Here is a 26,208-nt window from a genome sequence, read left to right on the forward strand (position 1 = left end):
AGAAGTTTCTAACTGAGATAGAAAGGGTTTTAATTTCTCAATGAAAATAATCAGCCGATAACTATCGTCATTCTTAAGTAGGCTAAACTATTACGGGTGATTCTCGAAAGGCTACTCTAAGATGGTGAATATGTGCCCTTGATCTGCTTCTTTGTGAAAAGATTGCTCTTGGTAATGGTTGATCTGTTACAAATTAACCCGCTTTCAGATGGTTTGAAGAGCCCACTGAGCATCATCTCCTATATGCGAAATAGAAGCCAAATGCTTCTGATCATCATCTCCTATGCGAAATAAAAGCCTAGAAATGTGCAGTTCAGTTTATTATTTAAAAGACCCTAAGAAGGAGGTCTACAATCAATAGCACTACTGAGATCAACATTTTTCTGATGACAGGCACGAAACTTGAAAATCCTTGCTGAATTTGCACCTGTCATGAGAAACCCTTCATTTTCGAACCTCTTCGGTCTTCCATTTGAGGGATATGATCTTTTATCCAGCTTCTTGGCAGTTGTTCAACCTAGCTTGCATCTTTTCTGTTCACGTTTCTGCTCCCTCCTGATCAGTAAGGCTTTCCGAATGGTTCATGGACCAATTGAATGAGCATAACCTTCAATTGGTAGGACTGTTTCTTCGGTTCGGTGCCAACTTTTGGTCATTAAGACTGAAACATATAGTGCAATCACTCAATTTACTGAAATGGCTTTCAGTAAAGCATGTAGAACACTTATGAATCTAATTACAAGACTGTAGACAGAAAGAGGAAGATGAACAAGACTGTCGATGCCCTGAATCAACTGGAACGCATCGCTGCCATGGTAAATGTGATCCATGCAAACTTGCTAGTATGAGATATGTGGCCATTACTGTTAACCTTGCATCATCCAATTGAAGTCGTGCAGGGAACAAGTTAAACGGTTTCAACTCCTACATGAGTTTTTATGTCATCAATTGTGACTTCTAATATCGTCAAGAAGCTAGTATATAGTGGTTTCAAGGGGTTTGATGTAACTGGTTAAATCAGTGATAATATAAGGCCAATCCTGTGTTTGGTTCTTACCAAGCTGTTTGGTATTAAGAACACCGTGAATGTTACATAAATCTATCTTAAAGATTATGGTAGATGATATATGAAACACTTGAACAAAGTGTTGTATTAATCTGCCCAATCTTTGAAATATATTACTAAGATATTCGCATGGAATTCTTAGAGTGCGAGACAATACCTGTTATGGGTATCAACTCTTTATGCAAGCAGTCGACCTTCGACCTTAGAAACAAGGCAAGGGGAATGAGAGAACCTCGGCTTCCTTAGTGGATAGGACTTTAACTATCATAAAAGTAGCCATAACTCATACATCAAGCAGCATATAAGCAGTAGGGTTAGAACCAAAAAAATTTAACTAAGGAGCACTAGTTATAGATTTTTAAAATTTTAAGAGCTAAATGAGAAAAATTGCTCACAAATATCAATACAAAAACAAGAAACATTTTTGGGGTTCGTGTGGACATTTGCCCATATGTAACCTACACCTACGTCCACCCCTGGCACAGAGGTAACCATAGTACGTACTAGGTGGCAGATCTACAGCCAAAAATTTAAGTGAGACAACTAAAATTTTAATTGAGAAATGAATCAGGCCGAAAGGGGTCATCAATCTTTCATGTGCATATAGAAGCTTGTCTAAGTGCTTCGTCCTTTCTTCATTTGTTGTCCTTGTCCATTGTTTCTTCTAGTATTGATTTCGGAATCTGTATATTTTGTGGTAATTGCGTGAGTATTGCCCCACAAACTGTTTATCAATGACTGAAGAATATGATCTTTTACTGCCCATGATGAAAGAGTTATTGATGCGCCTTAGGTATACCTAATCGCATTCAATCAATGAAGTCAAAATAATAACATGAGGTTAAAGCAAGCCTCTTTAGAAGCGGGGCCTCCTTCGTTCATGCGACATTTCTCAAGCATGGGCGAATGTGGTAGTGATTAGGACATCCATTTATTAGTTATTAGGATATCCACTTGAAACCGGATGAGCTTATTGGGGTTCTAGCATCAAGATGCACCTAAAATGTGATATCACAACCAAACCAAATTGCCTAAATATATCGAATTTTATTTCAGAACGGGTTCTTCGTGTCTCTTTTCCTTTCTAAATTATATCACTTTAAATGGTTGTGAAAAGAAAAGCTAGAAAGAAGAAAGTGGATAAGATAAGAGAACAAATAAGTGACATAAAGTTAGAAACCAGTGGGATTAGTTTTCCTTATTTCTTTTTAATTTTCTCTGTAAGCATCCTCTCCATCATAAAGTTGGTAGATCTTAAGAGGAGAAAGAGATTTGAAAATGTAAAATATGCATGGTATTCACTGGCTCGTGTTCGGTCCTTCCTTTCCTTTTTATTCTTCTTTTTCCTTCGTTCAACTTGATCTATCTCAATAAATAAAAGGATTAGTAGCCCACAAGAATCGAACAAGTGATGCGGTGGAAGAGAAGATGATCTCAATGGCACGAGGCAGTGCCTAGAGAGACTGAACACAGGAGAGAAAAGAAAAGTTATGAGCAGCAACGGCTCTTGTTAGTCGATTTGATCGTAGGCATGTGGACAAAAACGCCGCAAAAGATGACAAGTACTAACGCTATTCCTTGCAAGGCCAAACGTCTTTCCGTGCAGAGATGAAACCAACACGCAAAAGTGTGTTACTCAATTTTTTAATTAGATTTTTCAATTGAAGCATGACACGTTTCCCAAAATAAATTTATATTAGATTTTCATATTTTGGCCCTCCGTCGTAGCCCTTCGGGTTTCACCCTATATATATATATATATATATATATATATATATATATATATATATATATATATATATATATATATATATATAGAGAGAGAGAGAGAGAGAGAGAACTGGCCGATGTCTCCATTGAGAAAAAGCTTCTCCCAGCTGAAGTTGAGGAGGTTTCTAGAGACAGACATGAGGTTAGGAAAACTCTGATCTGGTTATACCGGGAGAGATTGAAATCTTAACCTTTTTAAAGTTTAATTTAAAAAAAAAATTAGGCCATAATTTCTAAAATTTATATGTAAATTTTGAATTTTGTAACAAAAAAAACTTTACTTTTGTAGCAATGTCATGTCAATAGGGGTGAAGACATAAATTTTCTCCTAAGGAGCACTGGTAATAACTGTTAAATTTTTAAGTGGCATCAACCATGTAAAACGAAAAAAAAAAAAACTTGGGCCTGCTTGGACCCAAGGCCAGTTCCAGTTGGCTCAGCTCGGGCTGTTCAATGCAAACCCATTAAAATCATTATAAACTCAAGAAAACGTTCTTGGAGGTTATCCTGTTCTTTCCAGGAATTTTTCGGAATACTATAAAAATGGAATCATCTAAACATTGAGAAACAAGTTCATAATAACCCAAAATGATCCAATTTGGATCTGGTATCACCATTTTTTTAGGAAAAAAAATTCACTTTTTAAGGTGGTAGACTGGCCATATGCTCTTTCGCTATTATTAGTAGGAGTCGTAGTAGAGGGCAAAATAGCAAGAGGTTGTTTCCCAAGTTCAATCATTTAAATTTTGTGATCCATTCTGGATCTAGGTTGTCAGTAGAGAAATTTGGGATATATATATATATATATATATATATATATATATATATATATATATATATATATATATATATATATATATATATATATATATATATATATGTGTGTGTGTGTGTGTGTGTGTGTTGTTAGATGACTAACAATTAAAAATCTGCCAAAAAAAAAAAACTGTCACATAAATTTTAGTGAGAGAGAGAGAGGGGGGAAAAGGAAATGTCGGACCAGCTGGATGTCATTTGTTGGGTTGGGATAGGCTTGGAGATAAGCAACGGCTTCTTAGTCCGTACTAACGCATGTTGATTTTTTAATGATGTCCTTTGAACTCTTTTTGAGAAAGAAAACTCAGGGAGATAAAAAAAAATAGTGAAGATAATCAATATCCAGGACTCGAGTGAAGAAAAAGAGACAAGTTGAGAAGGGAAGTAGATGGCACTTGAAAATTAATGGTGGCCAAATTTCTAACATCTGATTGACGTAACGAGTGCTGAAACGAAAAAGAAAGAAAATGAAAGAAAGCTAATGACGGCAGAGTCGCACTGAGAGCTACAGAACAGTTTTGAGTATTTTGTTGTAAAGAAAGGAAGTCTAGATAACGCACTTACCAAAGTCTCTTCCTCCTTTTTCTCCTCTCTTTTTTGTTTTTTCTGCAAGAGGGGAGGGAAGGGGAGGAACAAGGGATCGGAATTCGATTCTATCATCTTTTTCTGATACAGAAAACTATGATTCAGGTGTTAATTGCCTCTTATAAAGTCAGTGATACCGAATCCATGCGACTAAAGCATCCACAATGGTTTAGTATATAGTAAGGGTCTCTCTCTCTCTCTCTCTCTCTCTCCCTCCCTCTCAAGAGTCTTGAGGCCAATTATTTGAGCCGATGACTGACATTTTGATGCTAAAGGGAAGACGTGGTCAGAGACTCACAAAGTATAATGGGAACAAAGCATGATGAGTTGACTCACTTATACTTGAAGTTGACATCAAAAGTTAGGTGTCTTCTTTTCATACAGAAGCAACTGATCATACCTCTACAATCCATGCGTGAAATTTGTTTCTTTTTAAGTTTTATTTAAGGCGATGAGAGAAAGTATAGAGCTTTCTTTTTGAGCATTATGTTTGTCTTCAATTATGAAACACATGAGGTGTAGTCTCTGGCAGTGTTACATATTACCCACAAGATGACCTGAATTGCCTCTTGATTTTATTTCATTGAAACATCTGTAATCACAAGATAATCTGCTTTATCTTTCAATTATACAAATGCCAAAGTTAAATGATCAATTCATCCGGGGAATCTCCTTTGATATTCATGGCTTGAAACCCAATGAGACATCAAGTTCCACTGACTGAAGACCAACCGGGTTGGTGGGCCAATCTTAGTTAAAGATAAGTTGTTGCTTCCTTTTCTTCCTTTTCTCCAACATCAAACATAAAGCTATCTGTCCCCAGAAAAAGAACTTGTGGCTGTGCATTTCTCAACCCAATAGTGATTACTGTTGCATATAATAAGTCCATAACTTGGAATTCACAAGTGCAAGAATGATGGAAGCATCTATAATTAGGTTCTTACTTTTTGGAATTCAAGCAGTGATTGCTTAATAGCAAAGATTAATAGATTATCCCTTTGAAAGACTTCAATTACAAAGGTCTTACCATTCTCTTCTCAAAAATGGTAATCTTATAAAGATTGGTTGATGTAAAGGAAGATGTAGACATTAGTCTATCAGCTGCTGCACTTAATGCTGCACGGCTTAATTATAAACTACAATTTTGCTTCTGTTACAGCAAATTAAGATCTGGACCAAAACTGTGCAGCTGCATAAGGCAGACAGCAGATAACATAAGCTGGATTAGGTTGGTGAGCTTTCCTTGACTTCATACCAAAGGTGATTATGATATATAATGTCCTAACGCAAACTTAATCCAAACCCACCTTAACTCCATGTGGTTTTAGCAAAATACAAATTTTATAACCATGGATTAGGATCCTCATTATCCTTCCCTATAATCCAGGACTCTCTAGTGAGAAGGGCAGGATCGTGGCTTGAGATCCATGCAGTATTTTGTAATCCATACATCTTTCAAAGAAGGAATCTAAGATCTTTGTTACAAAACAAGGATACAAAATCTTGGTATCTAAGATCTCAAAACCCCAGATCGCCCTCACATCTGGGAGCTAGAGCTGATAGAACACCCTCATAAATCTAATCTTGTGTTTGCAATCTTAGTGCCAACAGAAATTCACACTTTCACTAAATTGGATGAAGACAGAACATTTTGCACTCAGACTATGGACAATTCCAGAGCTTGGCCATATTGATTACTCTGCTAGAGACCGCTGCATGAAATACGAAGAAGACTAGAATCAAAATTTCCAAAGATGCAAATAAGCATTTTTAAATACATTCAAGATGCAGGTATGTCTGGCGTTGATATCTTCTATGGACCATTGACATAAACAGAATCTAAGGAAAGGACTCTCAGCCCTCACTCTGCAATAAATATGTTGGTTAAACGTAATTGAGACATCAATTTTCATGCTCTTTCTGCAACATCAGGAAAAGAAAGCCCTGTTACTTCAAGTACTCTTGCAACTTTCAGAATTTTCAAACCAAATAGAACAGGCAAAAACTAAAACGTATCTAGTGAGGGATCCTCTTGGAGTATTTGTCTCTGTTCTGAGGTTAAAAATATCTCTCGGATCTCTTCGAGGAGACTGCTAAGGTAGAGAGGTTTTCAAGGTCAGAATTCCAACTTTCATTGAGATGGCACTGTAACCGATTGAACTTTCCATGGGTAGAAAAATCCTTGCTCTCAAATGCGCAGTAAGAGGAAAGAAGGGAAAACAGAAAGAGTGGAGAAAAAAAATGAAAAGCAGGAAGAGATAAGTGGAGAGACCACAGGTTAGTGTGCTCCACGTCAGGTCTGCCATGCCTCTTGTCGTCTCTTCTCCCCACAACTCCTCAAAAACTAGTTTTTCTTGTATAGTCCGTACGTCAATGGGCCCCCTGCTACCACAAATCTAACGGCTGATTTTATCATGACGGCATTTCCCACTTTGATTAATGAAAATGCCACCCAATACATAATGCTAAGCATACCAACATAAAAAGTATGTTAACCAATATTATACATTATCTCAACAAGAATTGTATATTCAATTAATTGTTAATCACAAGGGGTTGCCTTTTTTGCTTAATTATGTTAAAAAAATTGCAAGATTAGAGGAGAGGTGGATTTTAGCAGATGTGGGGCATGTGCTGATCATGAGTCTCTCTCGATCATTGGATTGTTAATACCATCAGAACTCATCTCAAAATTCAAGAACCAGCCTGAACCGCTGCTTGATGCTTTCTCCTGTTTTGTTTTGTTGAAAAATCGTATGCCATCGTAAGGGTAAGCGTTGTTTCTGCCTTACATGTGGTCAATGAAGCGGAGTAGCACTGTCGAGGATGTTTTCTGACATAAACTTAGGAAGAAGGCTGTTAAATGCAATAAGTAAAAAATAGATGAGCTTTTCTGTGTTTATCAGACTTTGTTGGCATTTGTCATCAGCACATATGCAAAGCCTGACAGCGAGACATCACTCATAATTGCAATGTGATGGTTGCACCAAGGGCAATAAGAAACCCATTTGAGCAATTGCTCTTCTCCTTGGACCAACAATTCTCAATTCTTTTTTCAGAAATGCCTGAAAGTGACTTGCTTTGTTTGCTGTAGCATTACCAAAACAAACCCTAATTCCTACCAGGGTTAAGGACCACATTAGCTCTAGACTAGCGTAGATTTGAAAAAAGCATTATACTACAAACATATGAGACATAAAACGTAAAAAACCTCAACCCAGAGTATCAAAGCCAACAATTATTGGAATTCAAAAATGTTGGTATCTTTTATAAACAAAGGAACTTGAAGAAAAATGTTTTATTGGTGTTATGTGGGGGGAGAGAGAGAGAGAGAGAGAGGCCAATACTATTAATACGCGGTCTAGGTGCAGAACTTGACGTATAGGTCTAAGTAGTGCCGGCAGAGGGATAGAGAAAGAGAGGGAGAGAGAGGATGTTGGTGGCAGAGAGAGCTCAGACTCGCAAGGGTCCATGGACCGAGCAAGAAGACCTCCAACTGGTCTGCTTCGTGGGAATCTTTGGAGAGAAGCGCTGGGATTTCATAGCAAAAGTATCAGGTTTGAGGGGAGGAGGGTGACTCACTGCTAGGTAGACTTATATTTGGAGCTCTGCTCATGGTGATGGTGGCTTTTATGTTCTTTAACGTATCCTCCCCCTCTTGAACACTTTTCTCTTGTAGGTCTCAACAGGACAGGAAAAAGTTGCAGGCTTCGCTGGGTCAACTACCTCAGGCCTGACCTCAAGCGTGGAAGGATGACCCCTCAGGAGGAAAGCCTCGTCCTTGAGCTTCATGCTCGCTGGGGCAACAGGTCGCCTTACTCTCTCTCTCTCTCTACACAGAGTCACACATATGTATGTAGCTACAGTCGTCCACGAATCATCATCGTTATGTCCATTAGAGTTTATTTGTTCGTTTACTTCATGATTTATGATGTGAAATGACCATCATCATCACCATGGACAGTTAATGGAGTTTTGGATGGTTCCAAATTATATACAGGAAATTTGAACTTTGTGTTATTGCTAGATGTGTGCAACTCATCGGTGAGCTCCATCTGAACTTCAAAAGTATGAAAGGAAAATCACGATTTTGAGTTTGTGAACCTTTTCGCTCTTCTTGATCTCTTTCTGTTAAGGATGGTGGTGACGAGAACAGCTGAATTGCAGGTGGTCAAGGATTGCTAGGAAACTGCCTGGCCGCACAGACAATGAGATCAAGAACTACTGGAGGACACATATGAGGAAGAAAGCTCAGGAACGCGAGGAGAATTCCTTGTCACTCTCCTCCTCCACCTCCTCCTGCTCCCTAGCATCATCTTCTTCAGCTTCATCTTCATCGCCTCCGCCTTCGCTGTTGTCGAATCAGCTTCAAGAGGGTTCTCCCCTCAAGGCTGAGGGGGACTCTCCTCCTGGTGACTCGATGTTTGGAGGAGGAGGAAGTTCATGGGATACAAGCCGTGGAGATGCTGCAAGTGCAGAACCAGCAGAAGGTGGTAGCGCAGGGAGCTTCATGGAGCAGATGTGGAAGGAGATTGCTGCATCCGAGATCCTCAGCTTTCCTGTTTACGAACCTCTGAAGGAGGACGGAGAATCCATGTTTCCTTGCACTTCAATGGCTTCCCCTCTGTGGGAGTACTGCTGTGACTCACTCTGGAAGATGGATGAAGATGAATTTTCCATTAGAGACCCTCTTGTGTAAGACAGGAAGGAGGCTTGGATTGCGCAGAAAACTACTTGGTCTATATCATGGTGGTCTTGTTTCAAACTATCAACCAAACTTAACCGGACCCAAGTGCGTGCTTATGCATCTTCACTCTCATAAGCTAGCCAACCACTGAGAGTGTGTGTCTCTTGTATATCAACTTTCTGAATTCTAATGGCATCTTGATCCATCTTTAAAATCTCATCTTTGGTATCTTTTTATATTTCTTTGCTCAATTTGACATAGGTGCTTGATAAATCGATGAGCACTAAGAGAAAAGGAGTACTGGAGAAAACATGAATAGCGTATGTGCCTAGAAAGTGACAAACAAGGGCCAAATTGTTTTTTTTTTCCTCCTTATTGCATTAGTAGTAACCAAAAGTTGGTTTTTCTAGAAAGACAACGGCAGTAGGTCCTTTTGGGGAGACAACTAATTAACAGGTTTCATTCCTTGCCTTTTGGAAAGCGAGTGTTCGTTGAGAACATAGTCTCATGCATATAATGGACTCAAAGATAGGGATGCAAAAGCCAAAGAGGGTTCCCTTCCTTTTCCTTAGGACGGGGTATAAGTAGACGGCCATTGAAGTCTGCAGGTGGTGATAAGAACATGGCATATTATGATAAGCCAGGTCAAAGAAATAACTCTCTCTCTCTCTCTCTCTCAAAAAGCACATACTACTTGGATCGGATTCAGATCGAATAAATTAAAGTAGTTCTCATGCTCTAAAAAGTCCTGATCCGCTTGGACATGTTGAAGTGGTGGATCTATATAGAGCCAATAAATCGACGTGGTCGATAGGTACTCTAATTAAAGATCAAAGATCCAAAAGTGGAAAAGGGCTCTGCCGTTTAGAAGAATCACCGATGATATTAGAGGGATCGGCTATCCTCTATCCTCATAATCCTCAAGTTTGTACCAAACCTTACCTTGTTCAAGTAAATCGGCGCTTTGAATATAAACAGACACATATACTCAGTCTGAATCAATTTGGTGGCATACTGATTCAATTCAGTAGCCGGTTCGAAAGTGCCACCTGTTTAGTAAATTAGTTCGTTTAAAAATGTTTTTTTAAGATTTCTCATATTTTAAATTAAATTTTCTATAAAATTTTCTTAAAAAAACCATTCTTTTATATTTCTCCCATAATCCCATTCACTGTCAAAATTCAGCACTAACACACAAATAATCAGTTACAATTGGCGTTACTGCTGCAAGTCGATGGATGTAACTTGTGCACATATTCACACACATACAATGCACTCATGCAAAGAAAAGCAACTTTTGGCCTACCACCAAACAGTGAACGCCACCAAACATGCAAACAGGTGAAGTCGTAGTATTTGTTCATGAAAGTGAGGGTAGGAACGCAGAAAGGTAAGAAATTCTGGAAGTGTTGAAGATAAGGTGATAAAGGCTGATGCCATGGACCTCCTGAGATCACAAAAGCATTCCCCATTATGTTAAGAAAAAGTGAATACTCAATGAGGTTCGTTGATCCACAAGCAAGCAGTGGTTGTTGAGTTGTGGTCCTGTACTGCATATAATTAAAAGTAAACCAGGTCCACCAGGCCCAAGTTTTCTGCTCGCACAAAGAGAAAGGGCAAGCAGAAAATGGCATGATCTGTTGATAAAATCAAAGCTCAACATAAGGCAGTAGAAGATCAAACGTGTTTGCAGAAAACGAAAACAGATAATGAAAAGAAAGAAAGACGCCTAAAAAGATGAGACTCAGCAATGGTTACTATAAAGAGAGAAAGCAGCGTTATGTGCTTCACAACTTTCTGTTTCTGTCTTTCCATTATTTAAAGACAAGAAAGTGGCCATGGCTCGATAAGCCTTGGATGACCCAAACCCCCATCTGTAGCAAAAGATGCCTCCTGTTGGTGGTCCTCTTCCTTGTTATACTCAAGATTTTAGGATTCAAACTCTTAAGATTCCATGGCTAAGCAGCCAACATGCTCATGCTCTTTGGAAAAACCGAGTTTCAGTGAAGATGGTCCAGACCAGCATAGTTAATATATCCCATGTTCGTGTTTTCTCGCAGCTAATTCAACCAAGAAACATCAAGATTCCTTCACTCAAGGCATCAAAATCATAACATTATCTTACCAATTCCAACTCAGATGGTCCTTCTTACCTAAGAACTTCAGAGTTCATCACCTGAACTCCAGCTAAGATCGATCAAACCTGCAACCAGAACGAGGCAAGCTGCACCACCCGTTGTTTGGTTAATTTGCCCATCGATTTCAAAAAATTAGATCACCAAAACGTTTTATATTAAGGTTTTTTACCACAAGTTCACATGACGAAGAATCATGGAGTTTATTTACAAGATGCATATGTTAAAAAAACATGGGGGAAAAAGGGGGACCGAATCATGTTGTATACAAGGTCTATTGCATGCCCACGTTAAGGACCACTGAAGAAGGCTTAAACATGACGTTTTCGCGTACGTAAACAGGACGACGTAAAAGAAAATTTTGCAGTTTACTTCTAAAATGAAAGCGTGGATGCCTGCAAGATTTTTAACATGGAATTAATTGGGAAGCTTCCGTTGAAGGTCTGGTACGCTCAAAAGCTCTCCCCTTCTCCCTCCAAGGCCAAGGTCAAGGGCTGATGCCATTCGGAATCGAACCAAGAACTAACTTTATACGAGTTGCTTCTCTGTCCAGCTAACTATTATAGCAAATTTGGTATAAGCCCTTGAGTTGATTATTTTTTTTTTACAAACAAAATTTATTGATATTTATTAGGAATAAGTTGATGCAAAACATATCTTGAGTTGATTATTTTTTTACTATAGTAGTATTTTATAAAAGCAAAAATGAAGGACTCCCGTAACATTTTGAGAATACAAAAATCCTCATTTTTTATAAAAAATAACTTGAATAAAATTTATTTTATATCCAAATAGTTTGTATAAATATATTAGGATGTTTATATTCTATTTAATTTTTTTGCTGAAAAATTATTATGGAAGCCATTCATTTTTGTTTAACTACTAAATTAAAAAAATGATCAACTTAATATATGTTTTGCATTAATCTATTATTAAGATCAAAGCAGTAAAGTTAGATTGCAAAAGAAAACTTTAACGACAAATCATGTCTATTAATTTTCATATATATATATATATATATATATATATATATACACACACACACACACATATAGCATATTTTTAAAGAACAATTTTTTTGCTGATAACTTTAATTGATACTGATGAAAAAAATAGAGATGAATTCGTCAATACATGTTAACAACTAATATGTCTATAGCCCATAAGGTAGACTTTGTAAAATCATCTTTCTAATCGAATAATTTCTTGGTGCATTGAGTCTTTGACAAAATCCTTGAAGCTGCTTGAATCAGTTACAAATCTGCAATTACATTTGGTGAATTGATTATGTTGTTATTGTTCGTTTTTTGTTGTAATTATGTTGACTTTTACTAGTAACTAGAGATGCTCCAATTGATTGAATATCATAAATAATCGTTTACATTATTTACATGTAACATTTTTTAAGAAAATTGTTGAACTCTGTAGAATCCCGTTTTCGTCAACTTAAAATTTATGTTTGGTCGGGCCAATTTGCTATATCTTTTTTAATAATGATAACATTCAAGAAACGGTCTTTAACGATATTGGAGCATCACAATCTTGGGCGAGATTTTTGACGCAGCTTCTTCTTTCTCCTTATCCGAAAACTCCGAAAGAATTGGGGGACGAGGAGAATCGGGGAAGCGGCAGCGCTAAAGCAGACATTTGCATGGCGCGCCCTCGAACCTTGTACCTCCTCGCCTACAACGTTGTCCAAACATGTGGATGGTCTCTCTCTCTCTCTCTCTCTCTCCCTCTTTTCCCCGGTTGCGCGCTAAATCGCAGGATGCTGCAGGACGCTTTCTCTCTCTTGGATTCTGGCGAATACTGCACTCACCAAGAGTCTGGATGGCGCTTATTCTTCTGCAGCATCATTAATCGGTCTCTCTCTCTCGGCAATTCCAGTCCTTGTTTAATTATTTGTCGAATTAAGACCTTCCCAAGTAAAAACCTCTTAATTAGGACATTCTACGTAACTTGATATGGGTTTAAATCATGGGTCTTCTTGTTTTTTTTTTCCCCCTTCTGAAGGTTTCTTGCAGCTTCTTGCTGTAATGGAGGTACTGCATGCACTGACAGGTACTGAACTCGAACCAATGCTACCAGACCCTCAAGTAGTTTGGTTAATAAGACGTTGGTCTTCCTTTCCTCTCTTCAGGTCTGACTCCTGGTTCGGTGACGCCTGCTCTGTTGCAATGGGGTGGAAGGACTCATTTCTTGTTCGCAATCGTTCGCCGAATTCCCGAGGTTCATCTCTTTCCTGTTTTTGTCGTCTGTCGTCTATGGTGATCATCACGAACACCCCACCACCGTTGCTAATTTATCATTGGTAACTCATCGAGTGGAACGAAACCAGAGAACGCACATATAAAGAATATGGTCGTGTAGGCAATGGCCCCATAATACCAATACCTCTTTCTTTCCGCAACTTATTGTTCATTGATCATCTTACAGGAGCAAACTAAGTACTAATCCTTAATTGTTGCTGGGCCATGAATGGTCCATTATTTTCCGAGCGTGCATTTGCCTGGCTTTTTATGATAAATTCTTTTTTTTTTTTTTTCGCTGGCTCATTTCTTAGTAACTTGAGCTGTATCCCTTGTTATAAAGGCTCTGAACATTACCTCAGTTTCTCATAATGCATTCTCCACCAATTCCTTGTGAATCTCACTAATTGGCCTGGGCTGTTCTCCGTACCATCTAGTGAATGTTTCATCCAATTTTCACGGTATGTTCAATTTCATGTCCAACTTGAGGACCGCTCTTAGGGCTGCATGTCTGCAAAAGTAAAAAATGAACACACAGCAGGTGCATGATAATGATTATGAACTTAGCTTCGTGCAAACATCAGTATTTGTGGAATTTATGTTGACTTGAAGTAACATCACTAGGCTAACGAAAGTGACAAAAACATTTTTCAAGTTTGGAAGCGTGGATGTTATTTTTCGAATGAAAGAACTTTTAACCTTTGTCTAATCGTGGAAGTCACATGGTGAAGAGGTCTTTCTTTTTCTTTTATCTGGAAGTTGTTTGGCTATTACTTTACGGTTTACACAAAGATGAATTTATCTGAGAGTTGAATGAGGAACCCAACTTAGATTATTTTCTGATGTAGTGTAAGCAAACAGGGTTCTTTAGGTTTTATTTTAATGCAGTTTCATCTTTTAAGTGAGTTAACTAGTTTGCCTATTCTAAAATTCTCTTTTGATCATGCAGGTTCAAGAACTTCCCTCAGTTTTTATTACATTCACGGCATGGAGCATATCTGAGGTATTTGAGCTTTGGCAATTTTGTAGCTATTATTGCCGAACCAATTCATTCCATGTACCAAGGGCCTTAAAACCATGAAACACCATAGTACTCTCATTAGTTTAAGAGAACTGCTTGTATGTTTGAACTGATTAGAGTGGAAAATTTTCAGTTGCACCCCAGTGGTTTTTCTACCATTTAATCAGGCGCATTACTGTTCCTGAATCGGGTAATATAACTACTCATTTTTTCGAACAGAAGCATGCTTATACTGTAGTTCAAGGAATGACTTACTGGTCAGGTCTTTATGCAGTACTATGATAGATTAATTCTAAAGTTCAAAACATTTTCCTGCAACATGATTATAGGGACAATGAATTGACAGCAAATTGCAACAGTGGCTTCATTGTAAATTATGAACGGTCATGCTTCAAACGGTGCTTTGGAATTACCATCTGGAAAAGGGAAAGTTATTATTCTTCAAGAACAAGACAGGCATGGTTTCATTTGCATTTGATTTTCCGGAACATAGGGTGCATAATATATTTTATAAATTCTAGTCTGATAAAATTTATATTTGAAAAGCCAAAGTTTAGCTCCGATTTTCAGTTAGTATAAATAAGAAAGTAAAGGAAAATGTTAATACAGTTAAGTACATCCATCAAGTCCATCTATTATACTGGATGCTAGTATGTTACATTATTGCCATGTTAAGCTGCAGGAGTTAAATATGTTATAGTAAAACCATTTGAAATACATTGGATGACTTAAATGGGGAAAAGGCTGATGACAGACACATATGTCATGTTTGGCTCATTTACTTGAAGTCACGGGTTAATCAGCAGCAATTTTGCAAGTACTCTAAATACCTTGGTTTGGGTGAGTGTATCAAGAACTTAAAAGCTAAATTCAATCAGGAAGTATTGGCATGTGGGATACTCTGTTTATTGGGCTCTTGGGGGATGGGGAAAAGAAGTTACGAGAAAGCGAAAATGGGTTAAGTTGCTTGGTTGAGCTCATTCGAGGAACTCATGGAAATTCTGTAAAACTCAGGTGACATGTTAACAGGAAATAGCATTTGAACTAGAATTATGATAGAAAGTCTCTGGATTTTTACACTACAATGAGTGATTCAAGAAAAATATGAAGTTTTCTCTCATCACATTTTTTCATCTGATATATGAGCTTGAATATTGGTTCTTTCCCTAAAAATGGATGGAAATGTCGGTGCAATTGGGTATGCTCAGCGTGTGGAGAGCTGGCTGTTATATTGCAAAAAGCACTAACCTTTCTTGTCTACATTCGTACCTCTTTATCTATGACAGGATGAGATTTTGCGTAACTTGTTTTTGTACATTTCTATCAAATGATCTTCTTGCCAAATGAAGTTTAAGGGTTTCCTTGAATCACTCATAAAATTCTATGGGATAAAATGCCTTTGGAGATTTTTTTTTTTTTTTCATTTGTGGGTGGCATTATTTTAGGTGAAATTCTCTAAAGAATGGCAACTCTTGGGGTGCAACTAGTTTACCATTCCTTTTTAAAGAAATCATCTTGTGAGAACAATAATAATAATACTTATAAAGTAGAAATATTGTGAGCTCCACCAGCTTTTTCAAAACCTGGATGAAAACCAGGTTTTCATGAAACCCAGTTTTGTGCCTTCCGAAACACCCATCCAACGATGTTTTGAAACCTAAACAAAGTTTTCCCTCTGAAACATTGTTTCGGAGGGGTTGCCAAACACGCCCATGGTCTAGTTGGAACAAATTGCCTCCCTGCAATCAAATAACCCTGGTGTGATTATTTTCAATAATACTTCATTTGAGTACAACCTTTTGTTTTTTTCCTTTTTTTCTCTCAGAGCTTCTTGCTTTACGCTACTGACCATTCTTTGGTATTATTTGATAGGTAATTAGATATTCCCATTATGCTATGAGTTGTATAGATCTTTGTCCATCTTGGCTCATTTACCTAAGGTTTGTATGAGTTCATTCAGCATCTGCATTATAATCCCATTTCTGTTATTTTTCCTAAGTCTCGTCTATTTTCTCAGGTATACAGCTTTTATTGCACTATACCCCATTGGGGTTTTCCCTGGAGAAAGTAAGTTCTATGCCTTTTCTGCAAATAGGAATTTCTTAGCTTCCTTTTGGTTCAGGCTTTGAATTCATTGCTTTGTGCTCATGTCAAGTTGCATAAACTTCACAATAGTTCTGCTTTTTTCTCTATTAATAGAACATAAGAAAAGGAAAAAAATATCAGAACTGCTGGGCTCTGCAGAAATAAGTCAATTCTATGCAGAAAAGTAACGACGAAGTTTGTCTCCTTCAACAGTAGGTTGTTTGGAGTTGGTCCAATTATAAAATTTAAATTCTTACAGAATGACTCTGGCTATGTGTGAAGTCCTTTATGTTTCTATCCAGGTGAATCCTTGAAGCCCTAATTGTTCATGTGATATTCAAGAATAATATGTGAAATCCTGAAACTTAAAGCCTCTATAAGCCCATTTTATTATGAAGACCTAATATTTTTTGCAGTTTGTGTTTCAATAGTTAGCAGAGACTGAGTTTGTAGGCGTACTTCCAACTGCAGTGTGGCTTATGTATCAAGCACTTCCACTGATAAAGGGGGAGCACCTGTATGAGGCCTTCTTTAGCAGCTTCCCGTTCAGTTACTATGCCTTTGTTGTGGTATGTGTTTATGACAGGCAATCTCCTGAATAATGTTTTTGACTAGAACGGACCTGATCCCAAAATTTCACTTTTTCAACTGTAGATGAAAGTGCATCTGAACTGTGATAAATTTTTAGATATACTTGTGATGGTGTGAATGGTGCAATTTGGTCTGGTTAATGTCTAGTGTTACATAATCTGATTGAGGAGTTAAATAAATTAGTGTCAGCTATGTAGGAGTAGAGATATTGTATAGCAGCTCTTTTTTTCTGACCTAACAAGATCCCTGGTTATCATATGTACATTATGTTTAGCTAAGTCACATAGGTATGGGTACCATTCGGGTACGGAGATATGAGTACAGTTACGATACATATGTGTGTGTGTGTGTGTGTGTGTGTGAAAATAACACAAAAATTTAAATCAAGAAAAAATAATTAGTTGGGATTAGTTTTGATCTAATAAGTATGTGTGCCCAAGTACCCACCTTGGGGATGGGTACAGCAACACAAGTACATGGACCCTACCAAAGTACCCATGTGACTTAGATGTTTAGTGAAATCTGGAGCTCTGTGCAACCAAAATTGCAATAAGCTTTACTGGGATAGACAGATTTTCTGGTCTCTCCTACAAATAACCCAAGCAAAGGAAGAAGAAAGTGATAAGCTAATCCAAATTGGATCAGAACTTGGTTTGGTTCAGTCGTCTGACATAAAAGCTTTACTATTTCCATCTCCTCTGATGGAAGATCTGCATAGTCGCTGCCCCATTTCAGGAAGTTAAGTAGGGATGTCATTGTTGGATTAATGGATAGAGGGAATCCCGCTAAAAACCCTTTTGTAGTACTAGCCTTGTTGGTCGTATCTTTCATTGTATGCAAGTATGGCCTTTTCATTCTCATGCATGATGAAGTGGTGACAGGGTACGTGCATCAAGAAATCTTAGTGACATGTATGCAGTGCCAGAAGTAAGCCAAGGGCAATTTCTTTTTCTTTCCTCCATGCACTGAAATGCACAAGCTCTCTCTCTCTCTCTCTCTCTCTCGCTGATAAGAATTAGTTGCATGCAGGCCTTGTTGGTTTGTTACCCATTTTTGTGGTTCAACCTATACATGTACTTATTTAGACAACGACATTCTAGACTGCGCAAAACTCGGCGTGGTAGAAAGGAAGAGTAAACCACTTGGCACACCTTTCTGCATATGCCGTCACCGTCACTCCGTTCTCTTGGTATTAGCCGAAACTTCTATTTTCTACTGTTCTATCCTGACATCATTACATAGCGTTGCATCTTACTGCTCAAGTTGTGGTGCTTGTTAGAGGAATGCATTGTTGGTCATTGTAAACTTACTGGTTTAACTTGAATTTTTCTTATTTCTTCTTCAGTTCAAGCTTAAACTGAGAGACAATTTTTCAGCAACTAGTGTGGTGACATTAGACGAAGCAGCTCTGTGCTTGCAGGGAATGCTAATATCTCATGTATACAAGTTTGGCAGAAACTGTCTGCTGCTCGTGCACACCTTAGATGCGGCAGCTCTATGCTTGCAGGAAATGCTAATATTAGATGTAAGCAGTTCGGCGGAACTATCTGCTGCTGGTGCACATGAAAATTGCATCTTAGTCTCACAGTCAGCAATAAGTTTGGTTTGTCTTATGCAGTTGTTGTGAAGGACTACATGAAGCCTCCCATTGATGATTTAATGATTTAGCCATGGTAACTTTGTCTAGAGCATGTGAATTGCTGTGCAACTGAAAATGTCCAGCCAGTTTGGAGGGTGGGCATGCGCTTGGGGTAACCGCCTGTGATAGGTTCCATATGGCCTGATCTTGACTTGGCTCCAACCTGTAAACAAGACTGGACTTGGGCTGAGCGAGAGTGTCTTCCACATAACCTTGCCGAACCAACCGAAGACAATCTGGGTTTGATATCATTGGATCGAAGCTCAAGTCATACTGTTAGTAATCCTAGATGGTTGAACGATCTTATGCCCTCACCTTCAAGTCGGATTCGGTAAAACAAAAACACTGCAGCTCTTGCTCTGGATCCGATCCATTTGCATCCCGTGTAACTGTTAACGCAAGAGAAAACTAGATACAAATTTGGATAAAATCTCTTAACTTTTTGATAGACCTGGGCACCGGATATTACCTGGCCCTTTTCTCATAAGGCCGGCTACGATAAGTACTTGGATAGGACCTGTGCAGACTTCTAGTGGGTCGAGGCGGCCGGATGCCTAGGCCTACTTGTTGATTCGGAGATGTTAGGGGTTTCGGTACCCGCCTTAACTAATATCGATACTATGAAAAGATGATATACTTGGAGAAGAGATACTCTGAAGAAATTTTCTGTCTACTTACCCGGGTAATGTATTGTTTTGGGACCTAAACACAGAGCAAGAGAGAAGGGAAGATGATATACCTGGAAAAGGAAGGGACATCTATAAAAGCTTGCTTTTGCACAAACGGATGCGTGCCACTAATACTATTTTATGAAAAGCTTGTTTCCCAAAGAATTCAGCGACTTAGCTCTCAAACAAAAACCAGTTTTGAATCGGCATGATAAAGATGGAACCCTTCCAAATGTTAAATTTATAAGAAGATTTTTCATTTGTTAAAATTTTCTTGTAGTTTATCGCTCATCGCGCCCGGCTGCTGACGGGGAAATTCTCGTGCCACCATCCGGGAAGCGGGCATTGGCGGCATTGTGGAGCACAAGTCTCTCTCTCTCTCTCTCTCTCTCTCTCTCTCCCCCCTTTTTGTGGGAATGGAAGGTGCATAATGCCCTCCGATGCTTGGATTTGCTATAGTTTCTGTCATCACAAGGAAAAAGATTCCCCGCCTTCGTCCTGCTTTTCTTTCCTACCATGCAGACCCCAAGCCGTTACATCACACCCAGAAGCTTCACGCTCGCCTCCTCAAGTCTGGGCTGCTGCTTATGCACGATCCAGTTGCCTCGAGTCTGGTTCGTTTGTATTGTGAATCTGCTCATTTCGACAATGCAAACAAGCTGCTTGAGGAAATGCCCGAGTGGGGTTTGGTTTCGTGTACGTCCTTGATCGGTGTTTTCTCCAAGTTCGGTCGTGGCAAGGATGCTTTGCATCTCTTCTCTCGCATGCTTGTGCGCGATGTTAGACCCAACCAGTTCACTTTTGGCTCTGTCCTCCATCTCTGTGGCAACCTGCAGATTCTCGATGTGGGGAAGCAACTGCACGCTGCTTCAGCAAAGATGGGGTTGCACTCGAACGTCTTTGTGGGTAGTGCTGCCGCAGATCTCTACGCTAAGTTGGGCAGCATAGAAGATGCCGTCAAGGCGTTTGATGACATTTTGGAGCCAAATGTTGTTTCTTACACTAGCCTGATTTCTGGGTATCTGAAACATGAGAGGGTTGATGATGCTGTTAAGTTGTTCAGTACCATCCCTGAAAGGAATGTGGTGTCTTGGAATGCTATGATCTCTGGCTGTAGTCAAACAGGGCACAGTGAAAAAGCGTTGGATCTGTTTGTTGAGATGTGCAGAAGTGGTGAGTTGCCAAATGAGACGACGTTTGCAAGTGTTATAAGCTCTGTTGGCAACATAGCAGCGGTCGGACTAGCCAGGCATTTGCACGCCTGTGCTGTCAAGTCCCTAAGAAAACTTGACGTTTTCGTGGGTAATTCCCTCGTCAGCTGCTACGCAAAATGTGGGGCAATGGAGGAGAGTCGCCAAGTGTTTGATAGAATGCCTAGACGGAACATTGTTTCATGGAATGCTTTGATTTGGGGGTATGCACAAAATGGTAGAGCAAGGGAAGCTTTGGATGTGTTTGAGGAAATGAAAGCTGTTGATGGCCTAAGACCTAATGATGTCACTCTGCTTTGCTTACTATTTGCCTGCAACCATGCAGGCCTTGTAGATGAGGGGTCTGCGTTGTTTGATCTGGTAAAGCTGGAGGAGCCTGAGATCTTGAAAGCTGAACATTATGCTTGTGTGGTCGATCTCCTTTCACGTGCCGGCCGCTTTAGAGAAGCTGAAAATTTTCTGCAGAAACTGCCACTTAATCCGGGGATTGGGTTCTGGAAAGCTTTGCTTGGTGGATGCCGGATACATTCCAACATGAGGATGGCTGAGCTTGCAGCAGGAAAGCTGCTGGAGTTGGACCCTGAGGATGTCTCCAGTTATGTGCTACTGTCAAACGTTTATGCTGCAGCCGATCGCTGGCATGCGGTGTCAAAGATTCGAAGGATGATGTCTGATAAGGGAATGAAAAGAATCCCTGGCTGCAGTTGGATTGAGATAAGGAGCAAGGTCTATGCATTTTCTACTATGGATAGAAGGCATCCTGAGACTGATAGTATATATGACATATTGAGACACTGCTATCTGCAATTAGAGGAGGCAGGATATTGTCCTAACCCGATTCAAAGCACTCACAATGATACTGAATGAAATGATATTTGATTCTCAATTCAGCTACTGGTGCTTTGATCAAGGCATACTTTAAAACGATAATTGCAAGTTTTAGAACCAAATATTCTGCCTTCATAATTGTATCATTAGCATTCCATATGAGAGAAATACTAGGCTTGGTGATGGAAACAGTCCGAAATTAGGTGAATATAGATCCACAAGAGATCCACCCATTTGGTAGAAGCGACTTCTAAATGCCTCCAAGCTGATAAGATATCAGCGGAAGGTAGGATTACAGATGGATCTGATTTTGTGCTGTATGGACATTGTGACTAAGTTTCGCTGCTCGAATGCAATCCTTTTTACATAATAGATTAGAAAACAAGATATTTTTCTATTAAGTCGGCCAAATATAATCGAAGACGGATTTCTTTTTATTGACAAATAATTAACATCATGTTCTTTTAAAAAAATATATATCAAAAGGGAAAAGCCGGAAAAATAGGTGAAAATCTGATATCAAATAATGAAAAATCATTCAAGACGACCTGTGGCACAGCTGAAACGTAAAGGGCTTTGGAATATGATTTTCTTTTTCATTTGATTTTTTTTCATAACAAAATTTGTAAGACCGTCCCAAACTTTTGGTAGTACAACATAAATGGATTAAATTAAGATTTTTCCATTTAACTACTTGTTTTATGTATTGCCCTACTTGACCCTGTCCCTTTAAACTTTGGGCATGATTTTGTAGAAAGTAAATTATTTGAATCTAAATCACTAATGGCGTTGAAGACGGGTAAATGTTCTTCTCTTCAAGATTTTTACTGCAAGAAATATTAACAATTTAAAATTTTCACCAAAGTTAAATGAAGAATCAATAATCATACTGACCTGCCTGCTATCGGATCGAAGGCATATACCGTTTCTATTTATTTTCAATTCATTTGCAACAAAATAAAATCTAGGGGGGTTCGACCAAGAGGGGGGCAGTTTCGTGATTTTCTAATTTCCTCTTCAATAGGATAGCAGAGAAAAAGATAAGGCGCTCATCCTCCTGAGATCTGCCGCGAAGTTATCTGCACACGTCCAAACTCCTCTTGCCTGTCATCCTGATATTATAGCTCCCCAAATCTTAGCAATATTGTTGTTTATTTATATACAAATATATGTTGTATATATTTTCTACTTAAAGTCGGCCGCCCGTTGTAGTTCCTCGAATCTTTTCGTGCCTTCAAACTTCAATTGGTTAAGAATCGACCACAGTTTTGCATTCTGCAAGGACAATGGCGTCATTGCCCGCCCTCCCGCAGGTACCCGCATTGCTGCTTCTTGTTCCCTCTGGAATGTATGTATTTAGAATGGTATCGAGAATCTGATTTTCTTCAATTTTCCGCTTGTGCTTTTCTTGTTTTCGGCGAGTGGCAGTTGGGTTTTTCCCCTTGCTTCAAGAGGAGAGCTCCTTTTCTTGTGAAGGCAAGTCATGGTGAAAATGCTGTCGTGGATGCTCAATCTGGTAGGTTTTCTCAGTAACCTTGGTTTGTCTATTCGGTCTTCCATTCTCCTTGTCGAATTTGGTATATCGTCGTTGAAGATTCCCGAACAACACATCCCTGATTGCTCTCCCGTCAAAGATTTACTTATTTGACTTAAGATGGTCAATTTTCAACCTTGTGTGGGAATGAATCCTTTCCACGAGATGACTTTTTATGATGTGTGTCTGTGTGTCTGGTCTTGTTTTTTGCTTCAAGTATTGGTTGTTTTCTTTTGTAGAAGTTGTTGGGAGGCGTCAAACACTTGCAATGGGAGCAGTTGCTGCTTCCATTTCTCTGCTTGCCTCGGCACCTGTTTCATGTGAGCATTCTTCCTGGTCACCTAAATTAGTCGCTAACTTCAGGGATGTTTTCTCACCTATTAGTGCATTTGTTCCTTACCCGATGGTGCATATCCTAAGACAACGCCCTTGATATGGCTCAGTTGCTGCAGAATCTCTTAAAGGATTTCAACCCGTGCTGGATAAAACCGATGGATATTCATTTTTCTATCCTTTCGGATGGCAGGTAGGTCATCTTGAACTTTGTCTTCTCCAAAGCCCTTCTTCGTTGCGGTTATTGCATAATTTTCTTGGCAATGGTTTTGAAGCACGTTGTGTTCTCCGTTCATGGTTAGGAATTTTAAAGCAGAATTGGTTTCTCGTTCAGGAAGTTGTTGTACAGGGCCAAGACAAGGTTTTCAAAGACGTGATTGAGCCACTGGAAAGCGTTAGCGTCAACTTGTTTCCCACAAGTAGACAGGATATCAAGGAACTAGGTCCCCCGCAGGAGGCAAGACATATGCACACTATACGTGATGTCGGATGATATTTGTTAGATTAATTCCTATATTCTGCCAGGTGATAAATGCTTTTCTTCATTGCAAACTAATGAAGTTCTACCATGGTTGTCCAGGTTGTGGACGCTTTGATTAAAAAGGTTTTGGCTCCTTCATCTCAAACTACAAAGCTAATTGAGGCAGCTGAGGTTAGCAGCACATTTTCATTCAGCAATCTTTTAATGTTATGTGTAGTTTATGTCCACCCTGTCCGTATGGTTTTGCTGTTACTTGAGCTTACTCATTATCCTCAAGCTTAAATTCTAAGTTTTTATGGTTGCCCACTTTGAACCAGCCTTGGTGTGTTCAACTTTTTCTACAATGGTTGTTTTCATGTCCCGAAAGTGCACATGCAAGACATTAAACATGTCCATTGGGCCATGTCACAGGAATAACCGTTTGCTTCTGAATCCCGGCTTCCCTATAAATCTATATATTGGGGACTTCAAAACAATGGCTGTGTCAGTGTATCTCCTTAGTCTTATCCGTATCTGTAATTTCTAGATATCATTCTCCATGCTATTATATGAAATTCATTGATTTGATGTGTCTGAAATATTGTGTAATACTGCAATGTCATTCCAACAATAATTTGATATTTTTTTGACATGGGGACTTTCAAACCAGACTATCTGTATGTCGATGTTCTGGTTAGACAATAATTTGGTTATTTGAGCTGAAGACAAACAAATTACTTTAGTCTTTTTCTTATTCCTTGCGAAGAAATGAAGTCCCTGCACCTTTCTGGAATCATTTTTCCTTAAATGGCTGAACCAGATTTCATGCTAGTTCGCCCTTCTTTAAGTCTGTGATGGGAGAGCATATTTGCTTGCTGTCTGGTTAGAATATATGGAGAACAATTACTTGCTGCATCTGTCTCAGATGATAACAGTCAAGCACTGCCAAAGCTTGTGGAGTGGTTGCTTCTTTGCAGGTTTGTTGATGTATACAATGGTTGTTTACAACTACTTATTCGTTCTTTCTTATGCAGCATGTTGTTGATGGAAGGTCGTACTACACCTTTGAGTTTGTAGCTAAGGCTTCGAACTACACCCGCCATGCTCTTGGTTCCATCTCCATTGCCAATGGTAAAAATCCACTCATGCTGCTTTTATGTGAGGAAGTATTTGAGGAGGGTCCTTTCTCTGTCTGAATGTTTGTTACAAAGTCCTTGCTTAGTAACTTTTTTCCATGGGTCGAATGAATGATGTCTTTCAGTGCCAAAATTTACCCAGACGTTTGCTTCCCCTGTTCTATGTCAAGTGCACAAATATATAAAGGCATATCCATGTCCAAATTTGTGTGTAGCCAATTAATAAAAGTGTAGGAATCAAGCGCATCTTTTCACTGTTTAATCAATTTTGTCATATACTAGACAGACTTCTAGCCAATAATGTACTTATCCTTTGTATAATTGATGTGGTGGATCTCTTGGCTGCATCAGTCTTTTCTTACTGGTAATTTCACTCGCTTTCACCAAAAGCTATTAGTTATGGCTGTTGCGGTTCCATTCAATTAGTTATCTACAGTCTTGTATTGGTATCGATGAGCATTAACTTATTTTGAAGCATCGTTGAACATGAGATTGATGATCTGCTTGTACGATGATTCTTCTAGGCATCTATAATGTGCAGATGGTGACCTTCAAAATGCATTTTCTCATATCATATAATGAATGTGCTAGACAAATAGGAACTGATTCTCCCTGTGATGAATGTGACTATATAGCAACTGATTTTCCTTGAGGTTTGCTATTGATGCATTCATTTTAGTGAAAGGGGTGTGAACACTTTGTTGGATGTACCTTTTCTCGGATTGCATTTGGTCCGATTACAGTGTGATGTGGTTACATGAACTAGTTTGTCCAGCACATGATCCTTCTGCAAAAACAGATTTGATTAGTCTAGGACCATAATTTCTTCCGAGTATGTTCCTCGGTTCTAGCGGTGGGTGCTGAATTTTTGTTCCCTCAAAAAAGTTCGGGACAAATGAAAAGATATTCCTTTAGCCATCACTTTCCATTACGAAAGCAAAAAGGCATCGTTCCAAATTTGCACGCAATAATCATAAGCTAGCTAGTGTCTTTTTCTGTGAGAAAGCACGCGTGTATTTCAAATTTCTTGTTTACAGTGTTCAATTATTCTGCAGGTAAATTCTATACGCTGACAACGGGATCCAATGAAAGGCGATGGGATAAGATGAAAGAGAAATTGCACACTGTTGTGGATTCCTTTAAAGTCTTTGCGTTGTAACTTGCACCCTTGTCCCTTTCATTCTCCACTTTCTCTCCTTCTTTGTGTGACAAAGAAGTGGTGAGATGCACTTTAATAACAACACAGCCTTTTTTAAACTGTGGGAGGCATTATCTGTATCATAATCATTTTTCTTGTAATTTTGAGAGTGTACAGGTTATTCAGACAAATAGTTCTCTGGATAACAATGTGTCATTTGGGTAATTCTATACGTCGTTATAAGGCTGAGCATATT

General features: G+C 38.9%; 4 protein-coding genes across 6 annotated transcripts; all 4 read left to right on the forward strand.

The window, feature by feature from the left end:
* Nucleotides 1-7,597: 7,597 nt before the first annotated feature.
* On the forward strand, nt 7,598-9,143 carry LOC116255489 (myb-related protein MYBAS1-like). Its single transcript, XM_031631328.2, has 3 exons — nt 7,598-7,794; nt 7,917-8,046; nt 8,405-9,143. Exons 1-3 carry the CDS (start codon nt 7,671-7,673, stop codon nt 8,934-8,936), a joined length of 786 nt encoding a protein of 261 aa, XP_031487188.1. The 5' UTR covers nt 7,598-7,670; the 3' UTR covers nt 8,937-9,143.
* Nucleotides 9,144-12,586: 3,443 nt separating this feature from the next.
* On the forward strand, nt 12,587-18,618 carry LOC116255723 (uncharacterized). 2 transcript variants are annotated; one of them, XM_031631657.2, is made up of 10 exons: nt 12,587-12,769; nt 12,837-12,922; nt 13,073-13,120; nt 13,200-13,288; nt 14,258-14,311; nt 16,202-16,269; nt 16,347-16,396; nt 16,886-16,983; nt 18,035-18,194; nt 18,351-18,618. In XM_031631657.2, the coding sequence occupies exons 1-9, from the start codon at nt 12,711-12,713 to the stop codon at nt 18,140-18,142; spliced, it is 660 nt and encodes a 219-aa protein (XP_031487517.1). In that variant the 5' UTR covers nt 12,587-12,710; the 3' UTR covers nt 18,143-18,194; nt 18,351-18,618. The 2 variants fall into 2 exon arrangements, with proteins under 2 accessions (XP_031487517.1, XP_049934175.1); XM_050078218.1 differs by lacking the exon at nt 13,073-13,120.
* Nucleotides 18,619-18,834: 216 nt separating this feature from the next.
* On the forward strand, nt 18,835-21,409 carry LOC116255720 (pentatricopeptide repeat-containing protein At5g42450, mitochondrial-like). The gene has a single exon (XM_031631654.2). The coding sequence runs from the start codon at nt 19,753-19,755 to the stop codon at nt 21,388-21,390; it is 1,638 nt and encodes a 545-aa protein (XP_031487514.1). The 5' UTR covers nt 18,835-19,752; the 3' UTR covers nt 21,391-21,409.
* A 959-nt stretch (nt 21,410-22,368) lies between these two features.
* LOC116255721 (psbP-like protein 1, chloroplastic) lies at nt 22,369-26,204 on the forward strand. 2 transcript variants are annotated; one of them, XM_031631656.2, is made up of 8 exons: nt 22,369-22,664; nt 22,780-22,867; nt 23,128-23,205; nt 23,329-23,411; nt 23,553-23,675; nt 23,799-23,870; nt 24,713-24,809; nt 25,870-26,204. In XM_031631656.2, the coding sequence occupies exons 1-8, from the start codon at nt 22,638-22,640 to the stop codon at nt 25,971-25,973; spliced, it is 672 nt and encodes a 223-aa protein (XP_031487516.1). In that variant the 5' UTR covers nt 22,369-22,637; the 3' UTR covers nt 25,974-26,204. The 2 variants fall into 2 exon arrangements, with proteins under 2 accessions (XP_031487516.1, XP_031487515.1); XM_031631655.2 differs by having other exon boundaries at nt 22,378-22,664; nt 23,125-23,205.
* The last annotated feature ends 4 nt before the right edge of the window (nt 26,205-26,208 follow it).

This window comes from Nymphaea colorata, chromosome 6, assembly GCF_008831285.2.
Source record: "Nymphaea colorata isolate Beijing-Zhang1983 chromosome 6, ASM883128v2, whole genome shotgun sequence".
Lineage (NCBI taxonomy): Eukaryota > Viridiplantae > Streptophyta > Magnoliopsida > Nymphaeales > Nymphaeaceae > Nymphaea > Nymphaea colorata.

Excerpts from the sequence above, each read along its gene's own strand:
- LOC116255489 (XM_031631328.2), top strand. The coding sequence starts at position 7,671 with ATGTTGGTGGCAGAGAGAGCTCAGACTCGCAAGGGTCCATGGACCGAG. Across the intron at positions 7,795-7,916 it reads TTTCATAGCAAAAGTATCAG|GTCTCAACAGGACAGGAAAA; the intron begins GTTTGAGGGGAG and ends TTTCTCTTGTAG. Across the intron at positions 8,047-8,404 it reads CATGCTCGCTGGGGCAACAG|GTGGTCAAGGATTGCTAGGA; the intron begins GTCGCCTTACTC and ends GCTGAATTGCAG.
- LOC116255723 (XM_031631657.2), top strand. The coding sequence starts at position 12,711 with ATGGCGCGCCCTCGAACCTTGTACCTCCTCGCCTACAACGTTGTCCAA. Across the intron at positions 13,121-13,199 it reads GGTACTGCATGCACTGACAG|GTCTGACTCCTGGTTCGGTG; the intron begins GTACTGAACTCG and ends TCCTCTCTTCAG. Across the intron at positions 16,270-16,346 it reads TCTTGGCTCATTTACCTAAG|GTATACAGCTTTTATTGCAC; the intron begins GTTTGTATGAGT and ends CTATTTTCTCAG.
- LOC116255720 (XM_031631654.2), top strand. The coding sequence starts at position 19,753 with ATGCTTGGATTTGCTATAGTTTCTGTCATCACAAGGAAAAAGATTCCC.
- LOC116255721 (XM_031631655.2), top strand. The coding sequence starts at position 22,638 with ATGGCGTCATTGCCCGCCCTCCCGCAG. Across the intron at positions 23,412-23,552 it reads TCTATCCTTTCGGATGGCAG|GAAGTTGTTGTACAGGGCCA; the intron begins GTAGGTCATCTT and ends TTTCTCGTTCAG. Across the intron at positions 23,676-23,798 it reads AACTAGGTCCCCCGCAGGAG|GTTGTGGACGCTTTGATTAA; the intron begins GCAAGACATATG and ends ATGGTTGTCCAG.